Source organism: Triticum aestivum, chromosome 7B (genome assembly GCF_018294505.1).
Source record: "Triticum aestivum cultivar Chinese Spring chromosome 7B, IWGSC CS RefSeq v2.1, whole genome shotgun sequence".
Taxonomy (NCBI): Eukaryota; Viridiplantae; Streptophyta; class Magnoliopsida; order Poales; family Poaceae; genus Triticum; species Triticum aestivum.
In genome coordinates this window covers 616,694,543-616,707,779 of record NC_057813.1, presented here as the reverse complement: position 1 = coordinate 616,707,779, position 13,237 = coordinate 616,694,543, and the positions used below count along the sequence as shown (strand labels likewise).

The 13,237-nt window shown below is 44.3% G+C and overlaps 1 protein-coding gene across 2 annotated transcripts; it reads right to left on the bottom strand.

Annotated features, from left to right (window-relative positions):
- Positions 1–493: 493 nt before the first annotated feature.
- Positions 494–8,224, bottom strand: LOC123157020 (disease resistance protein RGA5). Of its 2 annotated transcripts, XM_044575243.1 has the most exons (10): positions 7,871–8,224; positions 7,430–7,574; positions 7,032–7,296; positions 6,615–6,843; positions 6,388–6,511; positions 6,048–6,221; positions 4,969–5,418; positions 4,810–4,875; positions 3,792–4,726; positions 494–3,649 (listed from the first exon to the last, which is right to left on the bottom strand). In XM_044575243.1, the coding sequence occupies exons 2-10, from the start codon at positions 7,571–7,573 to the stop codon at positions 886–888; spliced, it is 5,151 nt and encodes a 1,716-aa protein (XP_044431178.1). In that variant the 5' UTR covers position 7,574; positions 7,871–8,224; the 3' UTR covers positions 494–885. The 2 variants fall into 2 exon arrangements, with proteins under 2 accessions (XP_044431178.1, XP_044431179.1); XM_044575244.1 differs by lacking the exons at positions 6,615–6,843; positions 7,032–7,296; positions 7,430–7,574; positions 7,871–8,224 and having other exon boundaries at positions 6,048–6,226.
- Positions 8,225–13,237: the final 5,013 nt, after the last annotated feature.

Sequence of the window (13,237 nt, the reverse complement as noted above, 5' to 3'; positions counted from 1 at the left end):
TCGCAAGCTTTAACCCTCAAAATGTTTACAAGGACGGAAAAAAGATTGTCAGGTTGGCCTAACCAAGCATGGCGGCCAACCCCCAATGCAAGTGCATTTTTGCGAGATTGTGAGCTTCAAGTTCGAACTCCTAAATTCATGAATAAAATTACAAGAGTTACCGGACGCTATACAAAAGGGTCAGCTGGGTGAAAAAGTTTCACCGACGGTTCACTTTGTGAATTTGTTGCGTGATGGGTCATTTTGTCATGTTTGCCCCACTGCGAGGCATCACTCCACGACACGATCTTTGCCTCGAACTGAGAGCCCTGAGCCCAGCTCCGTCACCATGGCGAGCGGGCGGCAAGATCAAGAAAAAAGGGCACGGCGGAGGGTTCTGAAGCTCGACCCATCCCCTGTCCTGACGCATCAAGGTGTGCGGTGTGCCCTGTAATGCCTGCTTCAACGGAGTTGGTGTTGCAACTAAAAGTTAGCTAGTTTCTGTTGGCTGCCATTTTAGCGTGAGGTCTTGGGATTCAACTCAATACAATTATATGATACAAGACCTAGAAACAGATATAACAGGGGAATGCAAAGTGAGGTTGATTCCTTCCTTTACATTGATTGATTCAGAGTGACAGTAGAAGGTTTATATATAGCTAGCGGAGACGCCATCCATCATGTACTACATAACTTAACCAAGACTTAGTCTAAGCACTACACAGTAGAGAACATGGACAATACAAATACATATCCTTTATAACATACAAGAGCAATGATAGATGGAACTTGCAGAGAGAACATCACATGGAAAAACGGCTGTTGAACTAGAAACAGAGGACGTATATGGATCTTCAACTTCAACTGTCAGGTGCCTGTCGCTTCATCAGTTCAATAAAAGCGTCATCAATCCACAAAAAATTCTTCATCAGTAATCTCATTAGGGGCCGGATTGAGATAATCCCTTTCGGTCTCGGCTGCGTCCGGCCATAAGGAAAGTTCTAGTGTGTGGTGAAGGGAGGAGGAAGAAGGGGCAAGCAGACTTCTAAAGGGCAGCTGCAAGGATTCCGAATCTGCCGAAGAAGCATGATTGAGATCAAAAAGTTCACGTGCATGAGCCTGCTGGTTGAGATCAAGATATTGTCCCACTGTATTAACCAGCATGCCATCGTTACCCTGCTGAACTAAGAGATCATTGTTGATGTTGATATCAACAGAAAAGTTGGCCATGGGCTCGGCTGTGTCTGCCCATGCAAACAGGGGAATGGAGGAAGGCAAGGGGGCAAGCAGACTTGTAGAAGGCTGCTCCGAGGATTCCAGAACGGCCAAATCTTGACTGCCGCGTCCACCTTGCCACCCCTCCAAACCGACCGCAAGATCTATGGACGTGCCCACCATCAGAGGCGCATCAATGTTAATGCTCATCCTAGCCGAATCTTCTTGCGCGTCAATTAGCTCAATTAATTGCCTTGTGTTAGTCTGGACTTGTGCTGCAGTTTGAGATCCATTCACTTGATGAGCACCCTCATCGTCTTCATCATCAACAGACTCCGCCTCTTCATCTGACCTATATCTTTCTTTTTGTTGCGAAGGATCATAGCTATAATCTTCAAACTCAATGTAGATGTCAGCGCCAGGATGATGCTTCTTAAATGCTCTCTTCAATACGCTCCTCAACTTTCTTAGTTGTTTTATTAAACTGTCTGTTTCCTGATCTGAAGCATAGTCACACTCCCAATCGTTATCATCCCAGTCATTGATAGTTATGCTGAAGCCTGACTTGATGTTTCTGGTCAATTTTATAATGATTTGTTCAAGGGTTGGAGCTGGCAAGTGCTCTATGCCAACGGCCAGGTAGGATATGTGATGCGTCAGGTGACAGAACAGTATTTCAAGCTTCTCAAGTTTGGGCAACGCCCCCACTTCAAAGATCAGTGACACCTTTGGACAATGGAAAATCAGGTGCTTGAGTGCTTGGAATGCCCCGCCGCCAGAGATGACTATACTTTCCTTTTCTTTCCAATACCTATCAGTATCAGTAGAGAGCTCAAAGTACGCAAGTGAAGTCAACCCTTCAACAATACTGATGCTATCAGCCACCTCCATCACCGTAATAGTAAGACTATATAGATCATGGAGCTGACCAATCCACTCGGGGCATGTATAAAAACTGCAGCCGCTCAGATGGAGCTTCCGAATATGAGAACCTTGAGGAAACAGTGTCCTGTTCCAGTACTCCATATCATGCCCAGGTAAATATGCATGCAAAGTAAGGATCCTGACGCTGGTGGAAAGACTCGAAATGGAAGAGTGCAAGGCATTCATACGTGCATATGCCACTTCCTCCGATTCATGAAATCCCCATCCAATAGGGAAATTCGAATTGATCCCAAGATTTCTCAAGTTGGTCAGCTCGCCAAGGCCCTTGATAGTTTCTACAGAGCTTTTATACAGACATACACCTTTCAGGATGTGCAGAGATTTCAACCTTTCAATCCCGTAAGGCAACATTATACCCCCATATCTACTATATATGAGACACGATAACCGGGGCAAAGTACAAAGATCTGATGGATACTTCTTTAGTCCACCTCCTTTTAGATGTATTGTCTCCAATTGTTGTAGCTGCCCAAGTTGATCAGGTAATTTAAGGTCACCAGACAATGGGTGGAGTGCAATCTTTAAATACCTTAGGAAAAACAAACTACTGATACCAGTGAGGTCTAGGGGCTCTCTTGAATATACTTTATCTTCAAGGTGCAAAACTCGGACATGCTTGAATTCCAGAAAGGCAGGCAAAAGCGAGGCTCGGTAAAGTAACACTGACCGAGCATGTGATAGTGACCCTTTGATTGTTTTAAGAGTTCTACTATCCTCCTTATCATTGTACTGGACTGAGACTCGATGGATCTGTCCTGACACATCTTTCAAACCATCAATTACATGAATAAATTTCTCTTCACTTGACTTGGATCTCATAAGCTCAAGAATTATATCGTGTACTCTGCAAGACAACACTTCATTGGTGCAGTAGTCTATCTTCCAAGGTTGGATCATAAACATGTCTATGAGCGCTTTGAAGTACTCTTCTGCAACATCCTCTGCATCCTGCCCCCCGTCTGTACTCACGAAACCTTCAGCTACCCACTGCCTCAACAAATCATTTTTATTTATCTTTCGATCCTCTGAATACATACAGACATAAAGAAGACATGTCTTCAGATGATCAGGAAGATGTATGTAGCTAAGATCCAATATTTTCTTCATCTGTTCAACATCATTACATTGAGTAGCACCCAAAGATTTCCTTACATGCTCCCAGGACGATTCTGATGAATGACGAGCTAGATGGCTTGCTATACTGTTAATAGCAAGCGGCATGCCACCACATCTTCTCAGAATATCTGCTAAAATCTCTTCTTTTCGAGGTGTAACAGGGCAATCTTTTCTAGGATCAGATATTCTTCTAAAAAATAGACTTCTTGAGTCTTTATGACTGAGTGGTTTGATTCTATAAACTTTGTTCTCAACATTCCAACTTTCACGATCAACAACCTCTTGAATCCTTGTTGTTGTTATCACTCTACTACCACATTTATCTCTTGGAAAAGCAGAATTAATAGTATCCCATAACGGGCAACCCCATAAATCATCAATTACTATGAAGTATCTGCAAAAAAGTGAAACATGTAAGTACGAATGTCATTTACAATTTTAGTAAAGTTTGCAGAGGGTCATTTACAATTTTATATGTACTCTCATCACCATGGGCTGATTTGGTTGGGGGGGGGGGGGGGGGGGGGGATGTGTACCTCTTATCCTTGAGAAAATTGCGGAGTTCGTTGCAAAGCTGCTCCACATCCAGTTGTTCCAGTTTTGCTGCATTATATTCTCGACCTTGACAATCACGGATAGTCTTCTTCAAAACATTTACCAGATCAGGATTCTGGCCCACCGAAACAAAAGCTTTATGACTGTAGCCTTTAAACTCTTCATACACCGCCTTGGCAAGTGTGGTTTTGCCCAATCCTCCCATTCCAACGATAGAGACTATCCTGAGCTCTTGCTTATCTACATCGCCACCCTCCTCAAATAGCCCTATTACGTCATCTCTTGGCGTTTCAATGCCAATGAGATGTTCTTTATTTGTGTACACAGCCATCCGAGGGTAAATGGCAGCTTTCTCAATTGCATTAGCTACAACATTGTTCACATCGATATTGTACTTCCCTTTCCCATCGGCCACAGCCTTAACTTTGACCTTGATGTCTTTGATCACATCATCAGTATGATCGTGAGTTGTCATGCCATTCACCAAAAGCTTTAGCCCCTTACATGTGAGCTCCCTGAAGCCACACCTACTGGAGTCAAGCTCGACGTGCACCAAGAAGGTATCGACCATATCCTCTATGTAATATGACAGCTCCCTTACTTTGTCAACCCAAATCTTGGCATTATCAATATTTTCCAGCTTCGGGAGGTCTTGATGCATGATCTCCAGCTCTGATGAGAAAGACTCGATATCACTCTTGATGCTCGGATCCAGACTATAGTCCTCCGTGACGAGCTTTCCCAGCTTGTCGAGCAGGCTACCCATGGCCCCCCTTGAGACATCCACAGCTCGATGGCTCTTTTTCCCTAGGTATTTCTCGTTGGTAGCAGAATGGCGTGAAAAGCTTTGTAGTGGGTACAATTTGCACTGCTCTGTTTTCCCAGTACATTGTCCTCTTGTGCTGGAGTTGATGTCCTAGTGTGCAGAAAAATGATGTACTTAGATTGAATAAATTGATTTCAGCAATAGTGGTCGTTAGATTATCTGACTAAGCTTACCATGGAAGGTGCCTCTTTATTCTCGCCGCTACAGGAAGCAGACTCAACAATCTTTATCTTCCTCGCCTGGGAGCATAGAAATTAATTTGTCAATAAACAGTCCTGGAGAAAGTGACAGAAGGCCCATCAAACACATTAAGACTGGTCACAATTGATCACCTTGGGGTCTTCATCACCTGGCATGTTGGTCTCTCTTCTACGCTTGCAATTTTCTTGGGGCTTCGTAGTCTCATATACAACAATCAGATCCACCTCATCAACTTCTTTGCGCTTCTCTGCACCAGACATACATTCTATGATATCCTCTTGTCCAAGGCCCTCAGTCCATTTCATGCTTTCTACGATGAGCTTGTCGGCATGGTCGTGCTCACGAACATCTCTTGCTTGCACGGTTATCATCACAACATACATGGATCTTGGTTGCACAATGCATTTGACTGGTTGTGCGCTGTACTGTGCGCTTGGCAGTTGGATGTTGAAGGCAATGCAATTACGTGTACCATTCCTTGGCTCAACTTTGCATGATATCTCGTTCTTCAGCTCAGAAGGTAGCCGCAATTCGAGCGGATTAATCCGAAGCATGTCATCTTCATCTAAACAAGGGATTATCTGCGATGAAAGAGCTAGATGTGTTTAGATGATGATGTATATAACTTGCATTTGTACGAAGGGCAAAAAGGTGTACATGTATTTAAACTAAAGTTTTACATGCAAACCCCATCAAGCATCGCATGTAGTTCCTACTCTTGCAAATCTACTCGAGAACAAGGGCCAACAACGTGCTTGGTGCCTCTGAGAGTATAACTGATGACTCCATTTTGCTAGTTAATTGATGTCGCCAATAGTAACGAGAATCATACATCTTGCAAAATATCGGCCACAGTAATGTTGAGAAGGACCAGAGAATTCTCTTAATGACACAGCTCTGCCAAACACACCTAAGTCTCCTAAATTCGTTTTTCTACTACTAGCCCAACTAACCAGCCACCCAGTAATTTAATTAGGCTAACTAGTACAGTTGTCAAGCATAAATTTGGGATTATGCTAACCTAGCAGAGTTAAGATTAGCTAACCAATGTATTTAAATCTGGAACCAAATTGACATAACCTTAGAGTTGACTGTTCCACACTTCATTAGCTCTCTGATCTTAGTAGTTAATATTGTTCCCCTTTTGGCTTGGAATGATGCATCCCTGTCCACAGTTTGATGACAAGGTATCTTAAACTAGCTAGCTTACCTGGCCACATGTTTCTTCAGATTCGCTCAGAAAGTTGATTATCTCCGATATAGAAGGTCTAGATTCCGGGTTTTTTTCCCTGCAGCGTACCGCTATATCGATGCATCTAGTTACTTGTTGGTATTGTAGTTGCGTCGGTGGATTATTCCATCTGTGTCTCCACCTTCGAAGTACCTACACTTAATAAATGTTGATTATTATTTGTGATAATCTCAGAATCTTACGGTGCAAACTATGTCAATTGAGAAACATGTTTATATTAGACATGACATTCAGTAGGATAGTATGCATATAAAAGTGATGCATGCTTGTGCTAAAAAGTGAGAGAAATGACTCTTACGTAGTTTTTGTCAGGGATGTCCTTACACCCCGTTACTAATTCTATGATTATGGCACCCAAACTATATATATCACATGCGGTTGTAGTTTTGCTGTCATCCCTGCATTCTGGAGCCCAATATCCTCTGCAAGAAAATATGATAAGTGTGATGCATTACGACACAAGCATATGTAAGGTTGTAATGACAGAAAAATTTCAATTGGTGGTTCTTCTAATGCATAACTTACGGTGTTCCATAACATTGACCCACAGTATGCGAGTTTTTATTTGGTCTTGCCAGACCAAAATCCGTGATCTTTGGAATCATATATTTTCCATCTTGATGATGTAGTAAAATATTTGCCGGTTTAAGGTCCATATGAATAATATCTTTTTCTTTGTGAAGATAACGCAGGCCCTTGCAAATCCCGGTGATTATTTCATAACGCGTTTCCCATTCAAGCCCTCTTAATTCATCTGTGGAAGAATACATACATAAAAAGGGCAAGGGATTATGTTAAATTACATACAGGGCAATGATAGAACATTTTAATTCATGCCTGTCCCTAACTGTTGACCCTGACTTGAAAGGTGAGAGCAGTAGTCAAGGCAACAAGTTAAAGAAGTAAAAAAAAAGAGCAGCATCAAATGCAATAAGATCGTACCCGTAATATGCTTATCAAGGCTTCCATTGCTGATGTACTCGAAGCAGAGCAATCTCTCTAATACGCTGGCCAACCTAATCTCTCCTGACCAAGCATCCTCTATCGTTTTCTGAAGTGTGTTAGAGCAGACGCCAAGAAACCGTACTACATTCCGATGATTAGTTTTCGACAGGCTACCAAACTCACGACGAAATAGACCGTCGTCAACTGTGTTTTCGTTTATATGGATCCTCTTCACAGCAACAATCTTTTCTCCGAGTACACCCTGTTGGTCAGCGTTTAAAATGATGCTTAGCTCTAAAATACCAAACCAGAGTCCTACCGGTGGTACATACAGTATTAAATTGAGATTTTGCTGGACTCAAAATCAGTAAAAGTAAAATACTAGTAAATTGTACCTTGTAAACCTCTCCAAATCCTCCCTGGCCAATTTTTCTGTCTTGAGAGAAATTTCCCGTGATGTCCTTTAAGAGTTGTAATGACAGATTCGTCGGGTCCGCGGCTCCGTCGAGTATACGCTCCAGCACATTTGCATCCCCCATTCTAGGCACACGGAAGAATTAGTTAGCATGAGACAGATATACATCAATGAAAAAAATAGCGTGCTACAGCAAAATAGCGGCGATCTTAAAATATGCTATTAGCATACTATATCACGCTATAACGTGCTATTAGCGAGACATTGTACACAGATATATTTAGCGATACAATTCTCAATACGCTATAGCGTGCTATTAGCGACGCTATAGCGCGCTATTTTTTTAGTGATATACATACATACATACATACATACATACAGGATTGTAGGAATTCGTAGGTGTGAAAACTGAAATGCTTACCTCGTTGGGATTTAGCCCTGTAGTACGTTTCAGTTACCCTGAACAGAGGATGGGGAGAGAGTGCCATGCGGGGCTGTCAGCGACGAGGACACATGGAGGGGATTTGGTCTTGCGCTGCTGCCTCCCTAGATCTGTAGGCGCCGACCCTGCGAGCTGGAGGATAAGCGGCTCGGCAGCGAGGGTGCAGGGAGAGGCGGCGCTCGGCCAGTGACTCTCGGACGAACCGGGGGTGACGGCAGGGGCGGCGCTCCGGTGTAACGTACCCGATCTACCTAGCGGCTGCGAGAGGAAGAAGGGGAAGGAAGCGGGTTGGTAGCGAGAGAGATATACGTGGCCAGCAGGAACAACAGCTTCTCTCTGTTCGGTGTAAGAGCAACTCTAGCGGACCCCGCATCCCGCCTCGACCCGTAAAATAACCGCCAAAATACAGATCGGGGCCGAAAAAGCAGTCCGATCAGACGCCGCATCCCGTCCCAGCCCGCAAAAAAATTTAGGAGGCGCGGCAAAATCCCGACCCCAGCCCGGGAAAACGCGGGTTTCCCCCGCGGCTGCGGTGCCCTGCATATAAGCGGAAGCGGTTGGTGGGAGGGATATTTCATCCCGCGCTTTCTTCCACCAACCACCCCTCCTCCCCCTCGCGCCGCCGCCGGCCGCCGCACAAGATTCCGGTGACAGCAGCCGGCAGGAGCACGCCGGAAGGCCTCCACGCGCACGAGGCCTCCCTTCCCTTTCCCCCTGCGTCGGCGGGCCGCCGGATTTGCAGATCTGCGGCACTTCATCGCGGGCCGCCGGATTTGTCTTTTTCCGGCCGCCGGTTGCTGCCCCTGGTGATGGAGTGGTCGGGGAGCCTCTCCCGCAGCCCAGGCAAGGGCGCATCGCCGCATGCAGGCGCGGCTTCGTCCGCCTACCGCCGCCGAAGGTTTGCGGGCATGGACTCGTCCGGACGTCCACCGGACTCGGTGCTCGCGCAACGTCTTTGTGGCCTGCCGGTGCCGCTCATACAGTGCGACGACTGCCCGCGTCAAGTGTTGCGGCTCACTTCGGACACGCCGAAGCACCCCGGATGGGTGTTCTATAAATGCGAAAATGACGGGGTACATGCACTTGCGGTAGCTCATTCCATAGCTCATTCTTTAGTTCAAGTACGGTAGCTCACTTCGAGCTTGCTCAATCTTTTGTGTAGGACGATGGATGCTCATTTTGGTTTTGGGAAGGCCAATATATTGATTTGTTGATAGAAAGAAACTTAATAGATGTTAGTGCACTCCTTAGTACAATCGAAGGCATTGATGCGGCTGCATGTGCAACTAGAGGAGAAGCAACGGCTACTTCTTTGAAAGCAAAGATGGAGAATGAAGAAAGCATCAAGAATGAACAAAGCAAGATCAAGAATCCGCAGATCAACAATGAATGCATGGAGAAGACATTGCTTCAACTAGTGGGAGCAGTTATGGAAGTTGGAAATCTTTTGAAATGCATACGTTCTTGTTTTTTTGGTTTTGCTATTCTAGCCAAGATTTGGCGATATATTTTGTATCTAATGTTGTTGCAAAAGCAAAGAAAAGCATTATGTTAGATCAATCTAAGTTTAACGGGCCGGGATGAGTTGCGCCAGATCAGAACCCGCAGAAGCCGACCCGTAAAAAAGTATATTCTGCGAATATGCTTTTTTACAGGTCCATTATGGGGGTCTGCATCTGTGTCAGCCCGCGCCGGCCCATAAAAATGGTTTTGCGCGAACTGCAAACGAGTTTTGCGGGTCGGCATGATGCGGGGTCTGCTAGAGTTGCTCTAAGAGCATCTACAGCCGGACTCAGCAAATCCAGCCCCTCAAACGCGCGCGGACGCGCCTGGGCGTGTCCGCGGGCACTGACCGATGACTCTCTATATCCGCGTCTCCACACCAACGTATTTCATATTTCGTCCCATATTTTTATATTAAACCATGCAACGTTGATTAAAAAGTACGTAGATCACAAACGGACATACAAATACACAATCGATTTATAAAAAAATCATAGCTGAATCATCAAAAGATAGTCAAAGTTTACATAATACACATAAGACGACGGATTTTCACTAAGTAAAGACGGATTTTCACTACTTCCTCGCCGACCCTTTACCCTTCCAGTCGCTGGCGCAACTGTAGTAGTTCGTGGCAAGAGGTGGGTCGATGCCGGAGCAGAGGCTCTCCTCACCGCCATGATATGTTGCAGGTTCTTGTTCGTCCCCGTATTGCTCGCATGCGTGCACTTGGCGACAAAGACCTTTGTAAGTGCCAACTTTGCGTTCTTGCCTGCAGGGTTGCGAAAACCAGTAGCAAAATATTAGAAAAATTGAAGTATTAAAAACCACAGTATTTTTGTCAATGGGTACAAGATACCACAGTTTTGATAATACCAAAGTATCTTGAAGTAATGAGATTATTGTGACCTATTTGATTGTTGTTGCAAAACACAGTATTGTTGCCTAGTCGTTGCGTACAAATAGTCAGCTACCTAGCCGTTAGCAGTGGAAGGACAGGCAGCTGGCCGGCCGTTTGAATACTAATTTTGTTGAGCTTTTGTAGCTAGCTAGCTGGATATCCTAACCATCAGCATGCATAACAACCCAACGGATGGCTTGTGTATACAACAAAGATCATCCATGGCTCGGCGTCTCCTGCGAATTAACTGGTGGTGAAGCTACACATAGACGGAGCTGCTGACCGTTCTTCGCATCACCATCGAGGCGCAGCGGAGCTACGCGTGGAGGTGACGACCCAACACATCGCATAGTTGGCCAGTCATCTGTGTCACTGCCGAGGGGCACGAAGAGTTGCACCAGGATTGGAATCGCGCGGCCACGCTCGGCGCATTCACTTGATATTTGCATCGTCTCTATCCTTTGTAAGTCCTCCTAGTTGCTCCATCAATGTGGGGGAATTTTTTGAAGGGTAAACACCGAGAAGATGATGAGTTGGCCATCAGCGAAGTCGTATACAAAGGCGAGAGAGGTTCAAGCAATCGCCAACGCATTCACGCTTCCATCCTTACAGGGCATAAGTACGTGAGAGAAATTTTAGAGGGTCATGAATTGAGATGTAAAAGAGATTTTCGGATGGAAAAATATGTATCTCATAATTTGGTTAAGTGCTTCAGAGAGAGACAACTTCTACAAGATGAGAGGCTCGTCTCCATGGAAGAACATATGCTAAATTCATTACATGTGATGTGAAACCGACGTACCATCATAAATTGCATGCAAATCATCATAGTAAGGGAAAGCTTTCTATCTCCACTTCTGTTGTTCTTTGCTCAATTCATCCCATGGTTGTTGGCATTTTTGTAATAGGATCAAAACTGAAGTCACTCTTCTCTATAATAGATTTGACAATAAAATATTCTTTCTTCAACCGCTGCTCCCTAAATTTTAGTTGATCAACAATAAAATTAGCTCTCAAAAACCGATTGTTCAAGCGTGTAGCCATGCTTTTCCATCCTTCTTTGGTCCATCCATTCTGACCACGAAATTTAGCAGCATCTGCATACTCTTTCATCACAGAAACTAGAAGGTCCAATTGAGCAGTGGTCCATGATGCTCTGTTTTTCTTTTCTGCAATTGGGAAACAAAATGCATCAAATAAAGCGTTCAAATCAACACAAACATCAGGAAAATTGACAATAATACAATCACTCTCATCCATGCTTTTGTTCATCACACATGTAAGGGGATGACCTCTGAATTATTCTTGACGACATGTGGTAGCTAGCTGAAAAATATGGTGCATGGAAGTAGCACCGTACTGTAGTACTAGAATATAATATATGGATCAATTAGACTAATTATGATTAGCGGCAGCAACGGCGGCGGAGTAATTAGGCAGACGACCTCTGAGCAATCTGAGGTATAAAAACCTTCGTAGCGGCGCCTTCACTGATCTCAAACGCAATAGCAGCTCGCTCCCTCGGGTTATCCATGTGCATCATACCAGACTTTATAAAGGAGAAGGCACATGAATCGAACATATAGATTTTGGCTCAAACAAGGATTCATCCTTTGGAGATAGCAAGAACCAAATAGATCTAGTGCCCTGGCCTATTCCATCACGGGCGGAGGAAGGGGCCAGCGGTCGCCGTGAAGATGTGGGAGGAGCCAATGAGGGAGGATGAAGGACAGTGTACTCACCTTTGGTCTCTCCGTTGCCGTCTTGTTGTTTCCCCATGGCCGACGAGGGAGATACCTACAAACGCGACAGGGCGGCGCGGCGGCGGCGTGGTAGGAGCGAGTTGTTGGAGAGGGGAAGGATAATGACGTGAGACCCTTCTTTTCGGCTCCTCTGTTTTTTTTGCGATGCATGGAATAACTTTCATGGAGGACAGGACAAAAAAGCAAATCGATGCTCAGACATTCGCGGTGATTTGGACAAAAAAAGCAAAATCGATGCTGAGTCCTCCATGAAAGTCACTCCATCACCAATATTTTGTTAATATTTTTTTAGATTTTACTGTAGCAAACTATGCATGTGAGCTTGTGCTCGCAACAGCACTTTCACTGTATACTGTGACGTTTGGATGGAGAAAAATCCCTTTCCAAATCATTTTAGGTTATAATAAGATGGAGAAGTCAAAAGTGTCCTTCTCAACTCAAGCTCATGTGAGCTCGGAGAACAGTGCAATTTGAAACAAATTCAAAAAATTCTTTTTTTTTGACAAACTTTGATAAATGTTCTTAATGCTTGCAAAGTTTCATCATAGAATGACGTTTGTGGAATCGATTTTTTTTCACAACTTCCACGAATGTTATCCTATGATGAAACTTTTTTAAGCATTGAGAACATTTGGCAAAGTTTGGCATAAAAAAATGCTGATTTTTTTCCGGAAAAAACATTTTTTTGGATTTTATTGTTGATCCAATCTCATACGAACTTGAGCTCAGTTAATCCACGTCCTGGACAAGTGTCTTTCTTCACGTGCTGTTGAATCAGGCAACTGAGCATTCGTCGAGCCATCCACCGAATAACTAGCAACAAATACACCCCTTTGTAGGGATAGAATTCGAGCCGAGTCAAGCCAGCTCGGCTCGACTCGCTAAAGCTCGTTTCATTAACGAGCTAGCTCGCCTCGACTCGTTACTATAACGAGTTCAAATTCAAGATTGGCTCGACTCGTATAACTCGCGAGCTGGCTTATTTAGCTTGTTAAGCTCGTTAAGGATATGAACATAAAACCTTACGAATAAGATAAAAATGAACATTGTCTGTGAACATTGTACATGTTTAACATGTACATTTTACATTCACAAGTAATCATTTTTTTCATATTTGCAGCGTAGCTGGGCCTTGTATTGTGTGCCTAGGACGCATGGTGTTTAGCCGATCTCTTGTAA

Coding starts and splice junctions, on each gene's coding strand:
- LOC123157020 (XM_044575243.1), bottom strand. CDS start 7,573: ATGGGGGATGCAAATGTGCTGGAGCGTATACTCGACGGAGCCGCGGAC. Junction 5,419..6,047: donor CTGAAGAAACATGTGGCCAG/GTAAGCTAGCTA, acceptor CTTTCATCGCAG/ATAATCCCTTGTTTAGATGA. Junction 3,650..3,791: donor AATTTTCTCAAGGATAAGAG/GTACACATCCCC, acceptor ACTTTTTTGCAG/ATACTTCATAGTAATTGATG.